Raw genomic sequence first — 18716 nt, forward strand, 5'->3', positions numbered from 1 at the left:
CCGGGAGTTGGTGATGGACAGGGAGGCCTGGCATGCTGCGATCCATGGGGTCGCAAAGAGTCAGACACGACTGAGAGACTGAACTGAACTGAACTGGACTTAAAAAAAACTGTAGTCCCGTGTCCAAGTCATATTCTCCTGAGGCTCACCCACCTCCCGAGCTTCTAGTGAAGATCCTCCGTAGGGGAGGCTCAGAGAGGTGGTGTATGGAGGTGAGAGGTGATGTATGTGTTGTGTACACTATTTGGTAATAAAAAGGGTGTCTTTAGACAGGATTGAAAGTCCCTTGTCAGAATAGCAATATTATCCTTGGGGTGAGACACCTCAACTCATAGAACCAAACTATGGCTGCCAGGTACTTCATGCTCTGGTGCACTTACGGAAAATGGACGTTTTGGCCTTTGGAAGTTTGGAAACTTTCAGAAACATATATAGTACATATGTATAAAATATATAATATAAATACATGTATCTGAAAAGAGGATAAAATCCTTATTGTGAGCCAATACAATTCAGTGCATCAACCTTTTGTTTCACCTAAATCCTTACCCAGATTATTATTTTCAAAAGACAAAATATTAACACCATCCACACTTCAGAAATTACGAGCAAGCGCGTAGTAAAACGTTTCCTCCCCATTCATAACTTATTTGACCATTCTCCCCCCAACTGAAGTCAAGGTTATCGCCAATCTTTTGCTATTACCCGCAAAGCTACCAGGGATCGACGCATGCAAATGTCATCTTGCAAGTGTGTGAGCATGTCTTCTGGATAATTCCTAGGAGGAGAACGTTGGATCACAAGCATGTACAAGACTGTGAAACTGCCCCCAGCAGGCTGTGCTAATTCACACTTCCGCCAGCAACGCGGGCGACTCCGCGCTTTCCCACATGCTCACTGACACAGTGCTTGTGTTTGCCAGCTGAACGGGTGAAAAACAGCATGTCATCGGAGTTGTTTCGGTTTTTCATATAGGTGCCAACGTTGAATTTATTTGGCTTGTGCTCTCCAACTATAGTAAAATCTCCCAGAATTAGAGATGTGCTTTAGTGCCTGTAAAGTCAGCCATCATGTTTGGAAAATCGAGGGGTCTGAATCTGGCCTGCTGCCTGTTTTCTTTCTGAAGATATAGGTCCCATTTTGTTGAGGCATATTTTACATTCTTTACATTTAGCCATTCCATGTGGACAAGTCAATCATTTTTAGTGAGTTTATCGCACTGTGCAACCATCACCGTAAATCAGTTTTAACACATCTCATCATTCCACTAAGATTCCCCTGTGTTACTTAATAGTTTCCCTCTCCTGCCCTTCTCCAGCACGAATCTACTTCTGCTTCCATGGATTTACTCTTTTTGGACATTGCCTATAAATGGAATCATGTACTACGTGGTCTCTCGTGCCTGGCTCCTTTCATGGTTCATCGAGCTTTTGAGGTTCACCCCAGTTGTGTTGTTTTTCAGTTGCTAAGTCATGTCCAGTTCTTTGCAACAAATGGACTGCAGCATGCCAGGCTTCCCTGTCCTTCATTATCTCCTGGAGCTTGCTCAGATTCATGTCCACTGAGTCGCTGACTCCATCCAACCGTCTCATCCTCTGCCACTCCCTTTCCTTGGGCTTTTTCCTTTTGTTTGTTCCTTTTACACTGCTGAGTACCATTCCGTTGCATGGCTATTCCACATCTCACCTACCCATTCACCAACGGATGGAAATTTAGGTTGTTTTAAACATTTGGCTATTATGAGCAATGCTCCTATGAATATTCGTGTACATTTTCTGTGTGGGGACATACGTTTTCATTCCTCTTGGATAAACTCCTAAGAGTGGAACAGAACTGCTGAGTTATTTCGTGAATTTGTGTTTAACTTTTAAGAAACTGACAAGCTGGTTTTCCAACGTGGATGCACCATTTTATGTCCCCACAGTGTAGGCGGGTTCCTTCTTCTTGGCATCCTCAACATTTGTTCCCGTCTTTTATTATTAGTACATCATCCTAGTGTTATGAAATGACACTTCACTGCAGTTTTAACTTTCATCTTCCTAATGACATGGAGAAGGCAATGGCACCCCACTCCAGTACTCTTGCCTGGAGAACCCCATGGACGGAGGAGCCTGGTGGGCTACAGTCAATGGGGTCGCAAAGAGTTGGACACGACTGAGAGACTTCACTTTGACTTTTCACTTTCATGCACTGGAGAAGGAAATGGCAACCCACTCCAGTGTTCTTGCCTGGAGAATCCCAGGGACGGGGGAGCCTGGTGGGCTACCCTCTATGGGGTTGCACAGAGCTGGACCCGACTGACGCGACTCAGCAGCAGCAGCAGCAATGACAAGTGGTGCTGAGCATCTTTCAATGTGCTTATTAGCCATTTATCTATATTGTTTTATGAACTGTCTTTTTGAGTCTTTTGCCCATTTTTAAAAATTGTCTGTCTTATTACTGAGATGTAAGAGTTCTTTGTACATTTTGGATACAAATCCTTTATCAAGTGTAAGTTTTCAATTATCATCTCCCAGTCTGTTCTTGTATTTCCATTTTCTTAACGGTGTCTTTCTGGATGGTATCACCGACTCGACGGACATGAGTCTGAGTGAACTCTGGGAGTTGGTGATGGACAGGGAAGCCTGGCGTGCTGTGATTCATGGGGTCGCAGAGTCAGACACGACTCAGTGACTGAACTGAACTGAACTGAATGGTGTCTTTGGAAGCCCCAAAGTTTTGAATTTTGATGAGGTTCAATCTATCAGTTTTGTCTGTCAGTATAGCTTTGATCTGCATTTCCTGTATATGGTGGGGTTGATCTTTTCATATGCTGAACATTTTTTATTGTATTTCAAATCCATTCAGATTTTCACTTCTGAGAACTTGTCTGTTCATATCTTTTGGCTTTAAAAATATTGGATTGCTGAGTGTTTTTTCTTATAGAGCTATAGGAGCTCTTTATATATTAGAAAAATGATCTCTTATCTGTGATGCTCATCACAAATAATTCTTGCAGTGTGTCATCTGTCATTTGACTTTACTTGGCGTCAGTTTTGCCATGGAGGCTAAAAATATTTTTTAATGTAGTTTAAGTTATCTTTTTTTTCTTTTATGACTCCCGGGTCGTGCAACAGAGGTAAAAAGGTCTTTTCCACTCTGAGGTTATGACATATTTCTTTGCTGGGTGCTTTTAGTTCTTTTGTGTTTTTGTTTTGTTTGATATTTAAATCTTTTTTGATCCATTTGGAATCATTCTGGGGTAAAGTATAAAGAGACAGAGATTTAATTTTCTTCTTTTCCAGTTGACAACCTGGTTATTATCATCCCATTCATTAAATGGTCCTTTTACTTTTCCTTATACAAGAAGGATGACAGGCTTCTTTATTATATACTAAATTTCCATGTGTATTTGGATATATTTCTTGACTTTCTGTTCTTTTTCATCTAATCATCTGCCTGTACCAATGGGCTCTTAAAAACACGTTTTAATACCTGGCAGGGCTGGTTCCTCCTCATTACTCTTCATTCTCAGAATTTTACTAGTTATTCCTGGTTATTTACTTTCTGCCCAAAGTTTAAAATCAAATTAGTCACCCTCTGCATGCTCTGACTCTCTACTCCAACAAAATGCTATTGGTATTTTTATTTGGATCATATTATATGTATAAACTATGTTTGAGAAAGCTGAAGTATTTATACATTGAACATTCCTACCTAAGAACACAATATGCTTTTCCATCTGCTCAATTTCATTTTTCAGAGCGTTTTAAGCTTTTATTTACACATAGCACACATTTATTATTAACTTTTTTCCTGGATGTTTTATCTTTGTGTCATTGTTGCTGTTGTAAATGGACTCTTCTTATATTTTCTAAATGTAGCTGCTGTTTGAACATACAAAAGCTTTCTCTTTCTGATTATTAATTTTGTAACTCCTCATCTTCTCATGTTAAGTTTTTTTTTTTCAGTTTATTCTCTTTGCTTTTCTAAGTACAGAACATATCTGCAAAAAGTGATCCTCTTCCCTCTTCCATTCCAATTTATTGCTCAATGTTCTTTCTCTTGTCTAAGAGTGTTCAATAGATCCTGTTCATCAATGGTGATGATGGCTATCCTTGCATTTTTCATGAATCGGTGTGTTTCTTGTGAATTTCTTTAAGCGTGATATTAACTTGTGACCTAAAAAATATTTTGTCATGTTAAAGAAGTATCCATGTATTCCATTTTTCTCTTGTTTTCTTAATATCAAGAATGGGAGCTGACTCTGTAAAATGCCTTTCAGCACCCACAGTGATGAGCTTATGGTTTTCCCTTTCGGATCTCTTTAGATAATGCAATGTACTCACAGACATCCAAAACACAACCATGCTGACATTCTGGAATAAACACCACTTGGCTGCACTGTTTTGCTAATATTTCACTTTGAATTTTTGAATTAATACTCAAAAGTACGATTGATCTGAGGTTCTTTATATTCCATCTTTTGGGGGATTTGGCATCAATATGATTATACTCACTTCATTGGAACTTTTTTATTGTTTTGTTGTTTTACAAATATAAATGACTACACACAGGCGTGCCATAATGATTATGCTTGGTCTATCTTTTCAGCTTCCTCCCCTTCCCCTTTCTCCTTCTATTCCCCTCCTCCTCCCCTTCCTCATTAGTAACAACTGCTAAGATTCCCTGAACAATTTCAGAGGGCCAGACTCTGCTCTGAGTACATTACACGTATCATCTCATCTAATGATTCCTCAGCCCAGGGAGGCAAGTCTTGCTGGTATCTGCATCCACAAAGAAAGCTGAGACACAGCAGGTCAGACCCTTGCCTAAGGCTGCAGACCCAGTGGAACTCTGATTCTGCACCACAAGGCTGTCCTGACTCTTCACTCATCTGCCTTTTTAAAAAAATGTTTGTCTATTTATTTGGCCATGCTGGGTCTTAGGTGTGGCGATCGGGATCTTTAGTTGAGGCATGAGAACTCTACTAGCTGTGGCAGGTGGGAGCCAGTTCCCTGACCAGGGACTGAACCCTGGTCCAATCTGGGCCCTCCGCAGGGCAAGCTCTTAGCTCTTAGCCACTGGACCACCAGGGAAGTCCCTCACCTGCCTTTTAAAATCATGCTACTGCGTGGCCCCCATTGCCTTGTGTATTAATTCTAGTGTATTGACCAGATGTCCTCAGTCTTCTTTTGCTTTTAGTCTGACTGGACATTAACTCTACTTTCGAGAGTTTCCAATGGACAATTTAGACATTCCACCAACATTCCTAATTCTGTAATTGTTACCTTTCTAAACTGACATGAAACACGTCTGGCTGCCTGCCAGGGGCTTTCAAGACACAACCTGTGCTGGCTAATTTAGCTGGAGGGACAAGACCTAAACACGTAAGAAAGTGAAATAACAGCACATCAAAACGACAGTGACTCTAGACAGGGCTTGATGAACGGCCAACAAGAGGGTGCCTATTAAGTGGGGAGGAGGCCAGGAGGGTGGAGAGAAGGCTTTGGCAGCTGACGCTGGCTTCTGACAGGGGGCTAGGAGAGGAGAGTTTCCGCCTGACCCCGCGGGCTCAGGCAGAGGAGCAGAGGGGGCCAGGGACGCCGGCCGCAGGGTCGGCAGTACTGATGCGCTCTCACCTACGGCGTGGCTTTTACCTTTGCTCAGTTAGCACTTCACGCCACTTAACTAATCACCCAACTAACAGACACTGGGCTTCCCTCGTGGCTCAGAAAGTCAAGAATCTACCCGCAATGCCGGAGACCCAGGTTTGATCCCTGGGTCAGGAAGATCCCCTAGAGAGGGGAATGGCAACCCATGACAGTGTCCTTGCTTGGAGAATCCCATGGACAGAGGAGCCTGGCGGGTTGCAGTCCATGGGGTTGAAAAGAGTTGGTCACGACTGCACGACTAACAGAACACACATTAGCCTGGTTTCTTCTTTGTTAATGCTGTGAACAGTGCAGACGAGAACAGCTATTTCGGTTATCTGTGGCAAGAGTCAGCAAATCCTATCAGATGGGCCAACTGTGGCCTGCTGCCCATGTTCGTATATAAAGTTTTACTGGAACACAGCCGTTCCTTTTCATTTACATATTATCTGTGCTTTCAGGTTATAATGGCAGAGTTACTTACTATTTCTCTGCTAATGGAAATAGTTTGCTGTTCCCCTATGGCAAGTTCCCTATGGGAACTTGTCTTCTTATTTCCTTAGTATAAATTCCTTAAATAGCATTTATGGGTCAAAGGGTATACTTAATAAACATTTTGATATATATTCATTCATGGCCCTCAAAAAATGTCATGCTAATTTATGTATCCAGCTACAATGTTCGGGAGTGATTTTTCCCTACATGTTACCCACTCCAATTATTATCACAACCTAAAAATTTTAGCAATCTGACAGGTGAAAGGAGATAGAGTAACATCGCTTTATATTTAAGTTTCCTTCCCAGAGAGTTTTAAAAAATTAATGTTTTTTAATAAGTTACTATTTTTTTGCCTTCTTTTCTACCGAGGTGTTCAGGTCCCATGCTCATCACTTGCTAAGAAGATGAGAATCACATGTTGTCATATAGCCTTCAAAGACAGGAGAAAGCATGAATTTCATTAAAAAAAGTTTGAAAATACATTAAGTGATGAACATCAAAAGTATTTCCATGTAAACATCTGTAGGGAAATAACCAAGACCTAATAACCCTGCAAACTCATGAATTCTAAGGTTTAAAGGATTGCAATTATGATATAGCTACATTTTATTTCTCAAGCATATCTGTACCTGTTGTGGGGTCTTATTGGAAAAAATAATAGCAGAACCTCCTTCTTCTTCGTTAGGGTAGTCAGGAAAAGTGCCCGTTAAGTTCCTGAGGAGGAAAAAAAAGACAGAATAAACATCCAGGAGCGCAGCCCTCTCTGCTACATTCCCGATGAGCTGGCTCTGCTCAAGCTCACTGAAATGAGTGATAGTTATTAGGATGGGGCTCCCTGCCAGTTGCTGGCCGGACATGCAGTCTCCAAGGAGCAGAAGGACCTGGTGACATTCAGAAGCAGGTTTCTCTCCTCAAACCAATTGTTACTCTGAGTCAGACCTCTCTCCTTAAAGCAGACTGTACTCTTCTGCCTCTTTTTTTTTTTTTTAATTATTGCAATACTCCATGCTTGTGTTAAGAATGACGACAGAAGCGCAAATTATTTCTTCCTGTTTTAAAATGTAGGATAAACACAGGATTTTGAAATAAAACAGAAACATGGCGTTGTTCAAATTACAGACTTGGTCCTCATGCACGACACAGGCATGCATGCTTTAGATTTCAGTGAGTCTGAGCCCCACATGTTAAGAGACAGGAATAGTCATTGTTTTCTGTAACCATATAGTTTCTATGTTTTAAAAGGCAGAGTTTGAAATTTAATGTTGAGAAATTTCAGAAGGGATACAAAGTTAATTTTTCCAAGAGAAACTGCCTGGACACCAGTGTTATATTTTTTCCATATAGAGAAAGAAAACATTTATCAAGTTAGTTCCATTAATCCAGAATCTAAGGGTTAGTAAGATGCCCATGCTCAAGATGACTCTTTATTCTCAAACTTTTGGCCTTAGTTGCTCTTGACACTCTTTTTTAAAAAACAAGTTCTATTTATTTATTTTAAAAATTCTTGGCTGCACCCTGCATCAGCTGGGATCTTAGTTCTCTGACTGGGGATCAAACTTGCACCCCCTGCACTGAAAGGCAGAGTCTTAACCACTGGACCACCTGGGAAGTCCCACTCCTGACCCGCTTGATAATTTCTGATGATCCCCAAAGCTTTTGTTTATGCGAGTTCTAGCTATTGATAGTTACTGTATTAGGTATTAAAATGGCAACCTTTCTAAAATATGCATTTTCATTAAAAACAACTATAATAAACCCATTAGGTATTCACATAAGTAACATTTTTAATGAAGAATATATTTTCCAGAAGAAAAAAAATTAGAAGAGTGCCTGTGTTCTGGCTCCTAGTAAAACCTAGCAGGATGCTTATATATGCTTCTGTATTCAATCTGCTGCAATATGTTGTTTTGGTTGAAGTATAGAAAGAAAATCTGGCCTCACACGGATGTGTAATTAGAAAAGAGAGGAAAGTTGTAATAGCCTTTTAGATAGCTGTGAATATTCTGCTTTGACTCCACACCACAGCTTGACGAATGGTAGCTTCCTAAAGGCTGGTGGCGATGCAGAATCTGAAACCTTATCAAGAACTGTGCCTTCCCTGCTACATGAAAAGTCATGTGTCTTGTGTGCTGAACAGACCTTTCACTCAGACGTGACTCTGTAACATCAGGACTCGATCATTTCAAAGCTAATGGTCCACTGACTTATGCCGATCTTCCCAAAGCTGATATACATTGCATAGCATCAAAAATCAGAGTCATCAATAACTCCTAGAAAGCATATTAAAAAGCAGAGACGTCACTCTGCCGACAAAGGTGGATGTAGTCAAAGCTACGGTTTTTCCAGTAGTCATGTACAGATGTGCGAGCTGGACCCTAAGGAAGGCTGAGTGCTGAAGAATTGACGTTTTTGAACTGTGGTGCTGGAGAAGACTCTTGAGACTCCCTGCGACAGCAAGGAGATCAAACCAGTAAATCCTAAAGGAAATCAACCCTGAATAATCATGGGAAGGACTGATGCTGAAGCTCCGATACTCTGGCCACCTGATGTGAAGACCTGACTCATTGGAAAAAATCCTGATGCTGGGAAAGATTGAAGGCAGGAGAAGGAGGCAGCAGAGGATGAGATGGTTGGATGGCATCAGGGAATCAACAGACATGAGTTTGAGCAGGCTCCTAGAGATAGTGAAGAGCAGGGAAATCTGGCTTGCTGCAGTCCATGGGGTCACAAGGAGTCAGACACGACTGAGCAACTGAATGACAGCTCTGTCAATCTCAGACTCTAAAGCTGAGCAATGGGAAGCTCTCAGACTCAGGCTCTCAGACCAGAAGATTTCCAAACTTATCATTTTTGCTAGAAAGCTTGGATTTTATTATTAGCAACAAATAATTTTGTTTTCCTCAGTTGTTTTCCTTCAGGCTTACTTGGTTCTGTTTTGAGAAAGTGACTCCTGCAAACCTGAGTCGGAACAGCCAGAGTGTCAGTCATCTTTTCAGTGAAAAATGAAGTTCCATAGAAAGGGCTTGCTTAGTCTGAAACTGGACAGGTGGCAGGCACCCACCCTGAATGGCTGCCACAGTTTGGGGTGCAGCAGAAGGCAGTCACTCATCTCCAGGTCCCTCACATACAACATTGAAAAGCTAGGTATTCAAGGGTTAAGTCCTACAATTATTTTCTACTGTGTCCACAAGGATATTATTAAATAAACTTTTTAAAAAGGCAGGTGCATGGCAATGAGGATCTAGATGAACTGGGGCCATTGCCTTGGGTCAAGGTCAACACCCAGCAGCTCCCTAACCATCCGCCCCCACCCCAGTGCTTTGGCCCCTATCCCTTCTACAGATTACCCCCCAAACATCTTAGGACAGCTCCATCCCTGTCTACATAAAATCTCTCAGGTCTCTTGAACCTTGACCGGGGGCTCACTCAGTCAGCATGTGACTCAGCTCCTCCGCGTAGCTTTGAAAAAACTGGAAACAGTGCAGCGTGCGGCTGGTGGGCGAGGCCTGTGGACAGACGCATCACACTAGGGGATGGTGGGTGAGCGCCCACTATGTTCAGCTCAGTTCAGTCGCTCAGGCGTGTCTGACTCTGTGACCTCATGGACTGCAGCACGCCAGGCCTCCCTGTCCCTCACCATCTTCCAGAGTTTGCTCAAGTTCATGTCCATTGCATCCGTGATGCCATCCAACTATCTCATCCTCTGACACCCTCTCCTCCTCCTGCCTTCAATCTTTCCCAGCATCAGCATCTTTTTCAATGAGTCGGCTCTTCACATCAGGTGGCCAAAGTATTTGAGTTTCAGCTTCAGCATCAGTCCTTCCAATGAATATTCAGGGTTGATTTCCTTTAGAATGGACTGGTTTGTTCTCTCTACTGTCCAAGGGACCCTCAGGAGTCTTCTCCCCAGCAACACAGTTTGAAGGCATCAATTCTTTGGTGTTCTGCCTTCTTTACTGTCCAGCTCTCACAACTGTACATGACTGGTGGAAAGACCACAGCCTTGACTATATGGAATTTTCTTGGCAAAGCGATGTCTTTGCTTTTCAACACAATATCTAGGTTTGTCATAGCTTTCCTGCCAAGAAGCAATCATCTCCTGATTTCAAAGCTGCAGTCACCATCCACAAAATTATTATGTGGTAAAGATCCTGACTTGGTAAATGGTGGTTATTTACGTCACAGCTTTCCCTCAATTATAGTTTAAATCTTAATTTAACAGACATTTATCTTTAACTTTCATCATTTTGCTGATTTTCAAAGTTGCCGTGCAGTGCGTGCTAGAATCCGCCACTGCTGTGCCACTACCTGCCACCTCCCCACTGCACGCCCCTCCCGCCCCCACCAACCAGTTTCCATTTGCTCTCAAACTGCCGCAACAGGCAAGACTGAAGCCGGTTCTGCAAATGGGCATCCAAACTGCCAGATGGACCAAGTGATGCAGAAAATGGAACTCATCACACGGCTGCGTGAAAAATAACCTGAACTACAGACATTTCACCCAGATCGACAGAACAGGAGAAATAAGAGGTGAGAATCCTCCAACAACGCAAAGTCTGAGAAATGGATGCGGAACTTGATAAGACAAGGCTCACCAGCTACTTGTGAGCTCTTAGCATTTCATCACCTCCGAGCAAATGCTGGCACATCTCAGGGGGATTATGATGGGGGACAGTTCTTAAGTCACTCAGTCGTGTCTGACTCTGTGTGACCCCATGGATTGCAGCCTCCCAGGCTCCTCTGTTCATGGAATTTTCCAGGCAAGAGCACTGGAGTAGGTTGCCATTTCTTCCTCCAGGGGATCTTCCCCACGCAAGGATCAAACCTGCAGTCTCCTGCGATAGCAGGCAGGTTCTTTACCACTAGTGCCACCTGAGCTGAACTGAACTGAACTGAGTGCCACCTGAGAAGCCCCGTGAGGATTAATTAAATCAACAACTCAATTTTCTGGAACAATATTTAATTTGTATTAAATTAAGTATAATTTCCAAAACATGCACTTTCAGGTATTAATTAAATCCACTCCCTAAAAAGCACCTTGAAAGAGCAGTTCTCCTGGATTCCCTTACCCTCCTGCTCTCCACCCAGGTGCCCCTTCCCAATAAAGTCTTTTGCTGTGTCAATTAAAAAACGAAATAATAAAGCAAAATAAAATTAAAAATAGGAAAATTTGAATAGGAACTCTGAACATGAAATATATTTATCAAATTTGAGATTTACCAACAAATTAGAGATGGTTGGATATTTCTCAAAATCAAATGATACCTCCCCATCACGAAACCTGGATCTCCCCTGAAAAATTAAGAAAGAAAGAAGCTGAGAAGCCAGCCAGGCCCCCGCCTCACCAGAGAATTAGCCTTCTAAGTGATGATGCCTGCCAACTGCTCCAGCATTGGAAAGCTCCAGTAATTTGACATTTCTTCCAGCTTCTTTGATTGCTACCAGCCTTAGTTCTTGACTCAGAAAGCATCACCTGCAGGTTGCATAGTCAGAATTACCTAGGATAATGGCCTCCGAGTCTCAGGCTCTTGAGTGGGACCTGCACCATCTCTTCCCTAAATGGGCTTCCAGGCAGGGTTCACAATGACTCTGAAACCACAGCCATACATAGTTTGATCCTATACTGTTCTCACTTAATTTTCTCCTGAAATCCCAATCCAAACCCTTGGTCCATGACTGGGCTTCCAATGTCTCTTTGGCCCTGAAGATATATTTGTCCTGCACATCTCAGAGCCTAAGAGAATAGCCCCTGCCTGCGGCATCATGGAAGCGGGTCCCCACTGTGTCCGAGGCCAGTGGCCAACAGACCTGCCCCCTCCTCTTCCACACGGAGGTGGGAGGTAGCCCCCATTTCACTTTGTACAAGTGGTGTCTGTCTGGCATTGGCGTAACTCAGAGCGCCTTGCTGCCATTTCCTTTGCTGTTGTTTAGTCACTAGGTCATGTCCAGCTCTTTCTGACTCCACGTCCTCTGCCAGGCTCCTCTGTCCATGGCATTTCTCAAGCAGGAACACTGGAGCAGGTTGCCATTTCCTTCTCCAGGGGATCCTCCCAACTCAGGGATTGAACCTGCGTCTCCTGCTTGGCAGGTGGATTCTTTACTGCTGAGCCACCTGGGAAGCCCTGCTATTTCCTTAGTGTGCTTGAAAAATGGCTTCAAGGTCTGGAGGCAGAAGCCTGGGATGGGGCACAGTAACTCTCTTGCACTCAGACGGAGAGGGGCCGGCCTGGCCTGTCTGGAATGCCTGAGCATCAGAACTCACAGCAGTTCCGGTGGCCTCGTTCGCACCTCACGGGCATCTCCGAGCAGCAGCGACCTCTTCTCGGAAGTCAGATGCTCTGCACAGGATGCCGATGGCTCGTTATTTTAAACAGGAGGACATAAGATTCGGTGTAACTACAACCCCTTGCCCCAGCCAATTATTCTGGGGTGGGGTGGGGGTGCCGACGATGGAAGTCCACAGAGAAAAGCCCCAGTCCCATCCTGGGAAGAGCAGCATTCAAACACAAGTGGGCCGGGCAGTCCTGAGGCCCCTGTAGTCTGTGCCGCCCGTCTCCCCGGTGCATTAGCGCTCCTCTTCCTCGGACGCCTCGGTTTAGACCAGTCTGGGTGTCAAATGGAAGCACAACTTGAATTTGCATTTGCTTTTTTTAGCTGTTACTGACCGGAGAAGGCAATGACGACCCGCTCCAGTACTCTTGCCTGGAAAATCCCATGGGCGGAGGAGCCTGGCGGGCTGCAGTCCATGGGGTTGCACAGAGTTGGACACGACTGAGCGACTTAGCAGCTGTTACTGACTCTGACTGACACTCGGCTACATGCTGGGTGCATTGCTGTAGCTGTCTCCTTGGTGGCTCAGCGGTAAAGAATCTGCCTGCAATGCAGGAGGGCCGGGTTCGATCCCTGGGTCAGGAAGATCCCCTGGCAGGGGGTATGGCAACCCACACACAGTATTCCTGCCTGGAGAATCCAAGGGACAGAGGAGCCTGGCGGGCTACAGTCCATGGGGCTGTGAAGAGTCAGACATGACTGAGCGACTGAGCATGCATGCACTCCTTGGACTCACTTATTAAGCAGAAACAATCATCGCGTGTGGGTTTGTTGCTCGCAGGTTTACACAGCACTTCCACAGACGCCGTACACAAATTGTTTCCATTTCATCCTTACAGAAATTCTGAGAGATGAGCCCTTCTCTCCATTTTGCAAAGGAGGAAACTGGAAAATGTGAGAGTTTATATGACTCTTCCAAAGGCAAACAATTCCTTCTGGGAAGAGCCAAGATTCTAACCTTGGGCTTCTGCCTAGATCCCCAGCATCCCCCACCACTCACAGTCACTTACTGGCTTTGTCAAAAATCCTTAGACAATGGATTGCTTAAGTCTCCAGCTATCAAGTTGGCATTATAAACCTTCCATACGTGGGCTTCCCTGGTGGCTCAGATGGTAAAGAATTGCCTGTAATGCAAGAGATCTGGGTTCGATCCTTGGGTCAGGAAGATCCTCCGGCGAGGGGAATGGCAGTCCACTCCCGTATTCTTGCCTGGAGAATTCTACGGACAGAGAAGCCTGGTAGGCTACAGTCCATGGGGTCACAAAGAGTCGGACATGACTGAGCATTCAGGCATACACTTTCACATGCGTGGACCTTCCATATGAACACATTTAACCCCACAATTCCACTATCGGGAATCCCTACTGGACTAAAAGCAGAGATGTTAAAGCTTTGTGATGCATTTCTGTATGAGCGAAAGCTGCAAAAAATAAAAACTGTAGTAAGAAATTGAAAATAATCAGACTGCAGGGAATGGTTATGTAACTGTGGTTAAGCCCCAGTGTGGAATCCAGCATGGGACTAAACTTCACCTGCTCTGCTTTAGCTTTTCACCACCAGCACTGAATAAATATTTAGGTGGATGAACACATTCAGTTCTCATGAAGACGACTCAGCTCTGTGTGAACAGGTGTTATTGTTTAGTCACTAAGTTGTGTCTGACTGTTTGCGACCCCATGGACTGTAGCCCAGGTTCCCGTCTGTGGAATTTTTCAGGTAAGAATACTGGAGTGGGTTGGCATTTCCTCCCCCAGGGGATCTTCCTGACCCAGGGATCGAACCCACATCTTCTGCATTGGCAGAAGGGATCTTTACCACTGAGCCACCAGGGCAAGTGCTAAGTGAACAGAGGGGATGCTAAAGACAGAATATGAAGGGGAAAAACTGGGCTGGAGATCGACCTGCGTTATCGAAATAAAAGGGGACGGGACTTGTTGCTCAGTCGCTAAGTCGTGTTCTGACTCTTTGCGACCCATGTATTGCAGCAGCCCAGGCCTCCCTGTCCCTCACCATCTCCTGGAGTTTGCCCAAATTCATGTCCACTGAGTTGGTTATGGTTTAACGGCATCACCGATTCAATGCGGACAGGAGAGCGTCAAACAAGCGTGTGTTTATGTTTGCAGGTCCAGGGGAAGGCATGCACTGTTCATCTGGATTAGCTAAGAGGGAGGGGCTGGAGGGAGGAGAACATAGATTTTTTTTTCTGTGTATAATTCAGTATTATTTTACTTGTTACAGCAAATAGGAATCATGTTTATAATTAAATAAGACTATAAAGTACAACAATTTATAATAAAAAATAAATTTTATTTTTGGTTGGCTTCCTTTCTGTCTTATTTTAGGGTTCGATTACTATATAGACCCTGTAACTTTAACAGTGGAAAAATTTTTGTTTCCATAGTTGGAAAATTGTGACCTTTCTCCAGGGAAGTTAAATCCTCTGTTCTGTTTTCTCCTGCTTGTTGGCTTTAGCAATTAAGGCAATCTAGTTATTGCGAGTGTATTTTTCCCATTCCTATTACTTTTTAAACTTAATTTATCATATGCCATTTGTTCCCATCTATGTTTGTCAGCTCTGGGGCTCTCTTCTTTATTTCACTGACTTATGCTTGTGCTTTTATATTAGTGTAATGCATTCACCTTATTTTTCTTTATAATATTCTTGAAAACACAGGGCCATTTGTCCTTCCTTATTGTTTTTATTTCCTGATTTTAATCCTAATGACTTTAATAATTGTTTTCAAGTTCAATAAATAATCCTGTTGGGATTTTAATTGAAATTGTGTCCTGTCTATAAATTACCCAGAACAGTCATGTCGTCTTTCCATTTAACCAGAAACATGGTGTGTCTCACCATTTATTCAAGTCTTTTAAAATTTCTTCAACATCTGTAGATGTCTTAAACTTCTTAAACTTTCATATCTCTCTTTTTCACAGTTAGTCTATCACTGATTTTTTTTAATACATTTTTCTACTTTCTTAAAAATATCCTTCTTTCCTTTCAATGTCACTATACTGACAAAAATGTATACTATGGTACTAATTATTAGGCCCGGAGTAGGAAATGGCAACCAACCCATTTCAGTATTCTTTCCTGGAAAATTCCATGGACAGAGGAGTCTGGCGGGCTACTGTCTATAGAGACCCAAGGAGTTGGACATGACTGAGCGACTGAGCATGCAGGCACAAATTATTAGGGGACAAAATCATCCCTATTTTCCTTTCTGTTTGTGGGACAGCCTATAGTGTTTCCTCATTAGGTGCAGAGCTCTCTTTCAAAAAAATACTTGCTGTTTCATTCATTCACGCAGTCTAGAACTATGTGCCAGATACTGTTCTGGGCACAGGGAAAAAGCAGTAAACAGAAGATTAAACAAATCCTTGTTTTTTGTTCAGCTTACATTTTTATTATGCTCACAATTAACCCTTCTTTTTGTTTTAGAATTTTTAAAATAAGAAGTGGGCATTCCATCTCATCAAATAGTTTTTCTGCATGATCTGAAATGATTATAGTGCTTTTCCTGATGTATATAATATTACATTTTCCTACTATGGATCTATTCATATTCCTGGGAATAAACACTCGTGTCTAATTTTGAAAGACTTGGAAACCTAAAAGTCCTCTCTGAAATAACAAGTGAGTCAGAGAGGGAAGGCAGGACACAAACAAGTTGGGTGTGAACCAAGAAACCAATCGCAACATATACTTCTTCATCCTACAGCTCAAGGAGTCAGTAACGTAAGTGGAAGCCCCCAGTCTCCCTTCTCCCGGATCTCATGAGCAGAAACAACAAAAGCTGCACTGAGGAGAGCTCTGGGAGCAGAAACTACAGAAGCACAGCTCCCAGGTGCTAGACGCCCTGTGGAGGAGGCCGCTGGGGCCGGACCATGGCCACGCTCCAAGGAGGCGTCCCTGGGTTGCCCCGAGAAGAGCCAGGCCTTGGTTGGTGGCCACAGGACACTCGCCCTCCTGGAGAGGAAAGGGAGCCACTTTACAAGGCAGGGGCATGACCCGCTTTAGGTTTTTACCAGGATGATCCCTGCTCTCTGGGTCCACAGACTCTGGGTCCACACCTTTGTGCACCTCCTTCCTTGAGCGGGGCTGGGACCCGAGACTGACTTGGAGCTGGTGCTACACACAAGTGTGATGACACCTCCAGCCCACAGCAAGGGACTGAGGCCCGTGGTCCGGCAGCCTGGAGTTGCCGAATGCTGCCCACAGCCTGGAGGGCGTGGGTGCAGATGAGACCCTGGGCTACAGCCTTGTGAGACCCCAAGCAGAGGACGCAGCTAAGCCCAGACTCCTACCCACAGAGACCGTGGGGACAGCAACAGGTGTGCTTTTAAGTCAGTAAGTAGGTTTGTAAGTCTGCGTGATACTGTTATGGACTCAGCCATATGTCGTGAATATGCTGTCATCAACCCGAAAACAGACTTGGGGAGCCAGGCTACTGCCTCCAGGCTGGGTGTGATGCCTCTCAGACCTCAGGCGGCAGTGAAGTCAGAGGCCTGAGAGGTCGGTGTAGTAGCAGAAGCAGCGTTAGTCGCTCAGTTGTGTCCAACTCTCTGCGACCCCATGGACTGGAGCCTGCCAGGCTCCTCTGTCCAGAGGAATCTCCCAGCAAGGATACTGGAGTGGGTGCCGCTCCCTTCTCCAGGGGATCTTTCCACACCAGGGATGGAACCCGAGTCTCCTATACTGCAGGCAGATGGTTTACTATCTGAGTCGCCAGGGGAGCCCTGGGAGGCCGGTGGGCTTGGGGCATATTTTGAAGCTAATGGGGTTTTCCAGCCGACTGTGTGCTGGGCTGAGAGAAGATGAGGAGTTGGGGTGATGCTCGGAGACTGGCTGGGTGGGTTCTCATCTGCTGCGGTGAGGGGCTGTTGGGGGCAGAGCTGAGGGGATGAGGTGCCAGCTCACTTCTGGATGTGTGGAGCTTGAGATCCCCTCCCCCGGGATCTCCGCCCCTACTCCTGCATGTCAGTGGGGGTACTGGGTGGCAGTGACGTCTCCACAACTAGAGTTCTGGGGAGCGAGCGCCCCGGGTGGGGATTCACGTTTGGAGTAAACCAAACAAGAGATGGAATGGAATGCCGTGAGCCGAGATGAGGTTACCATGGAGACTGAGAAGGGCAGGAATCGGAGGGAGGCAGGGAGGAACCAGCGATGCCTTTGAGTAGCTCCTATCGTATATTTTCTGTTGGACGATTTTTCTCCTCTCTTTTCAGATTGCTACACTGCCATTTATGTCATGCAACCTATATCGGCCTCAAGACAGGGCATTTGTTGGGCAAAGCTGATGATTTCAGGAGCAGCAGAGCCCGCTTCAAGTCAGATGGCCTTTCCAGCTATTTCTTGCCCTTTGGGGCAAGGTCCTAGGTCCCCAGAAGGTGGATTCCATTCTCCATCAGCTGCTGGCTCTCTACGGTAAACTGAAGGGCTTAAATGTGACGACTTTGGATCTTAGTTTAAAAATGCAATGCTGGAGCTTCCCTGGTGGTCCAGTGGATAAGAATACCCTGCCCGTGCAGCAAACACAGGTTTGATCCCTGATCTGGGAGGATGCCACATGCTGCGGGGCAACTAAGCCCATGCGCCACACTCCTGAGCTTCAGAGCTCGTGCTCTGCATAAGAGAAGCCGTGGCAACGAGAAGGCCGAGCCCCGCAACTGCAGAGTAGCCCCGCTCCCTGAGGCCAGAGAAGGCCCACGCACAGCAGCGAAGACCTGGAGCAGTCAAGAGCAATATACTAATTAATTAAAACCAGAAAATGCAATGGTATTTCTGGATAACCTGATCAAGCGGTCATGTTGAAATGATCGGCAAAGAATCTTCCATAGCAATGTACTCATTTTTTAAGCACTCTGTGCTCAGAACTTGCTATCATGATCTCTTTTAATCCCCCAACTGCCCTGAGAGGTAGGTTGCTGCTGTTAATATTTTTCAGATGAGAAAACCGAGGTTTGGCGAGTTTCAGCAGCTGCCCCAGCAGGGCCAAATGTGGAGCAACCAGGGAACCTGCCAGGTTGGCTGCCCCATGGTACACTTTACCCGGACCCACGGGCAGAGCTGAGCTGATGGCCACAAAAAGCACACAGGTGGTTTAGGTTTCAATAATAAAGCATTAAAATAAATCTGTAGACCCAGTAAGGAAGCACTTAGAAAATGGTATTTAACTGGAAATGAAGAAACCAGGGCTGCAGTCACCAACTAGAGGTGTGATTTGAGCAAATCGCTCCATGAGCTGGGGGAGC

General features: G+C 44.6%; 1 protein-coding gene across 3 annotated transcripts in view; it reads right to left on the reverse strand.

Annotated features, from left to right (window-relative positions):
* IQCA1 (IQ motif containing with AAA domain 1) overlaps nt 1-18716 on the reverse strand; it is a 186156-nt gene that overhangs the window by 102891 nt on the left and 64549 nt on the right. For all 3 annotated transcript variants that reach the window (XM_040231828.1, XM_040231830.1, XM_040231829.1), the window contains one exon: nt 6761-6845. In XM_040231828.1, coding sequence (XP_040087762.1) covers nt 6761-6845 — 85 coding nt within the window. The remainder of the gene's footprint in view (nt 1-6760; nt 6846-18716) is intronic.

This window comes from Oryx dammah, unplaced genomic scaffold (assembly GCF_014754425.2).
Source record: "Oryx dammah isolate SB20612 unplaced genomic scaffold, SCBI_Odam_1.1 HiC_scaffold_28, whole genome shotgun sequence".
Lineage (NCBI taxonomy): Eukaryota > Metazoa > Chordata > Mammalia > Artiodactyla > Bovidae > Oryx > Oryx dammah.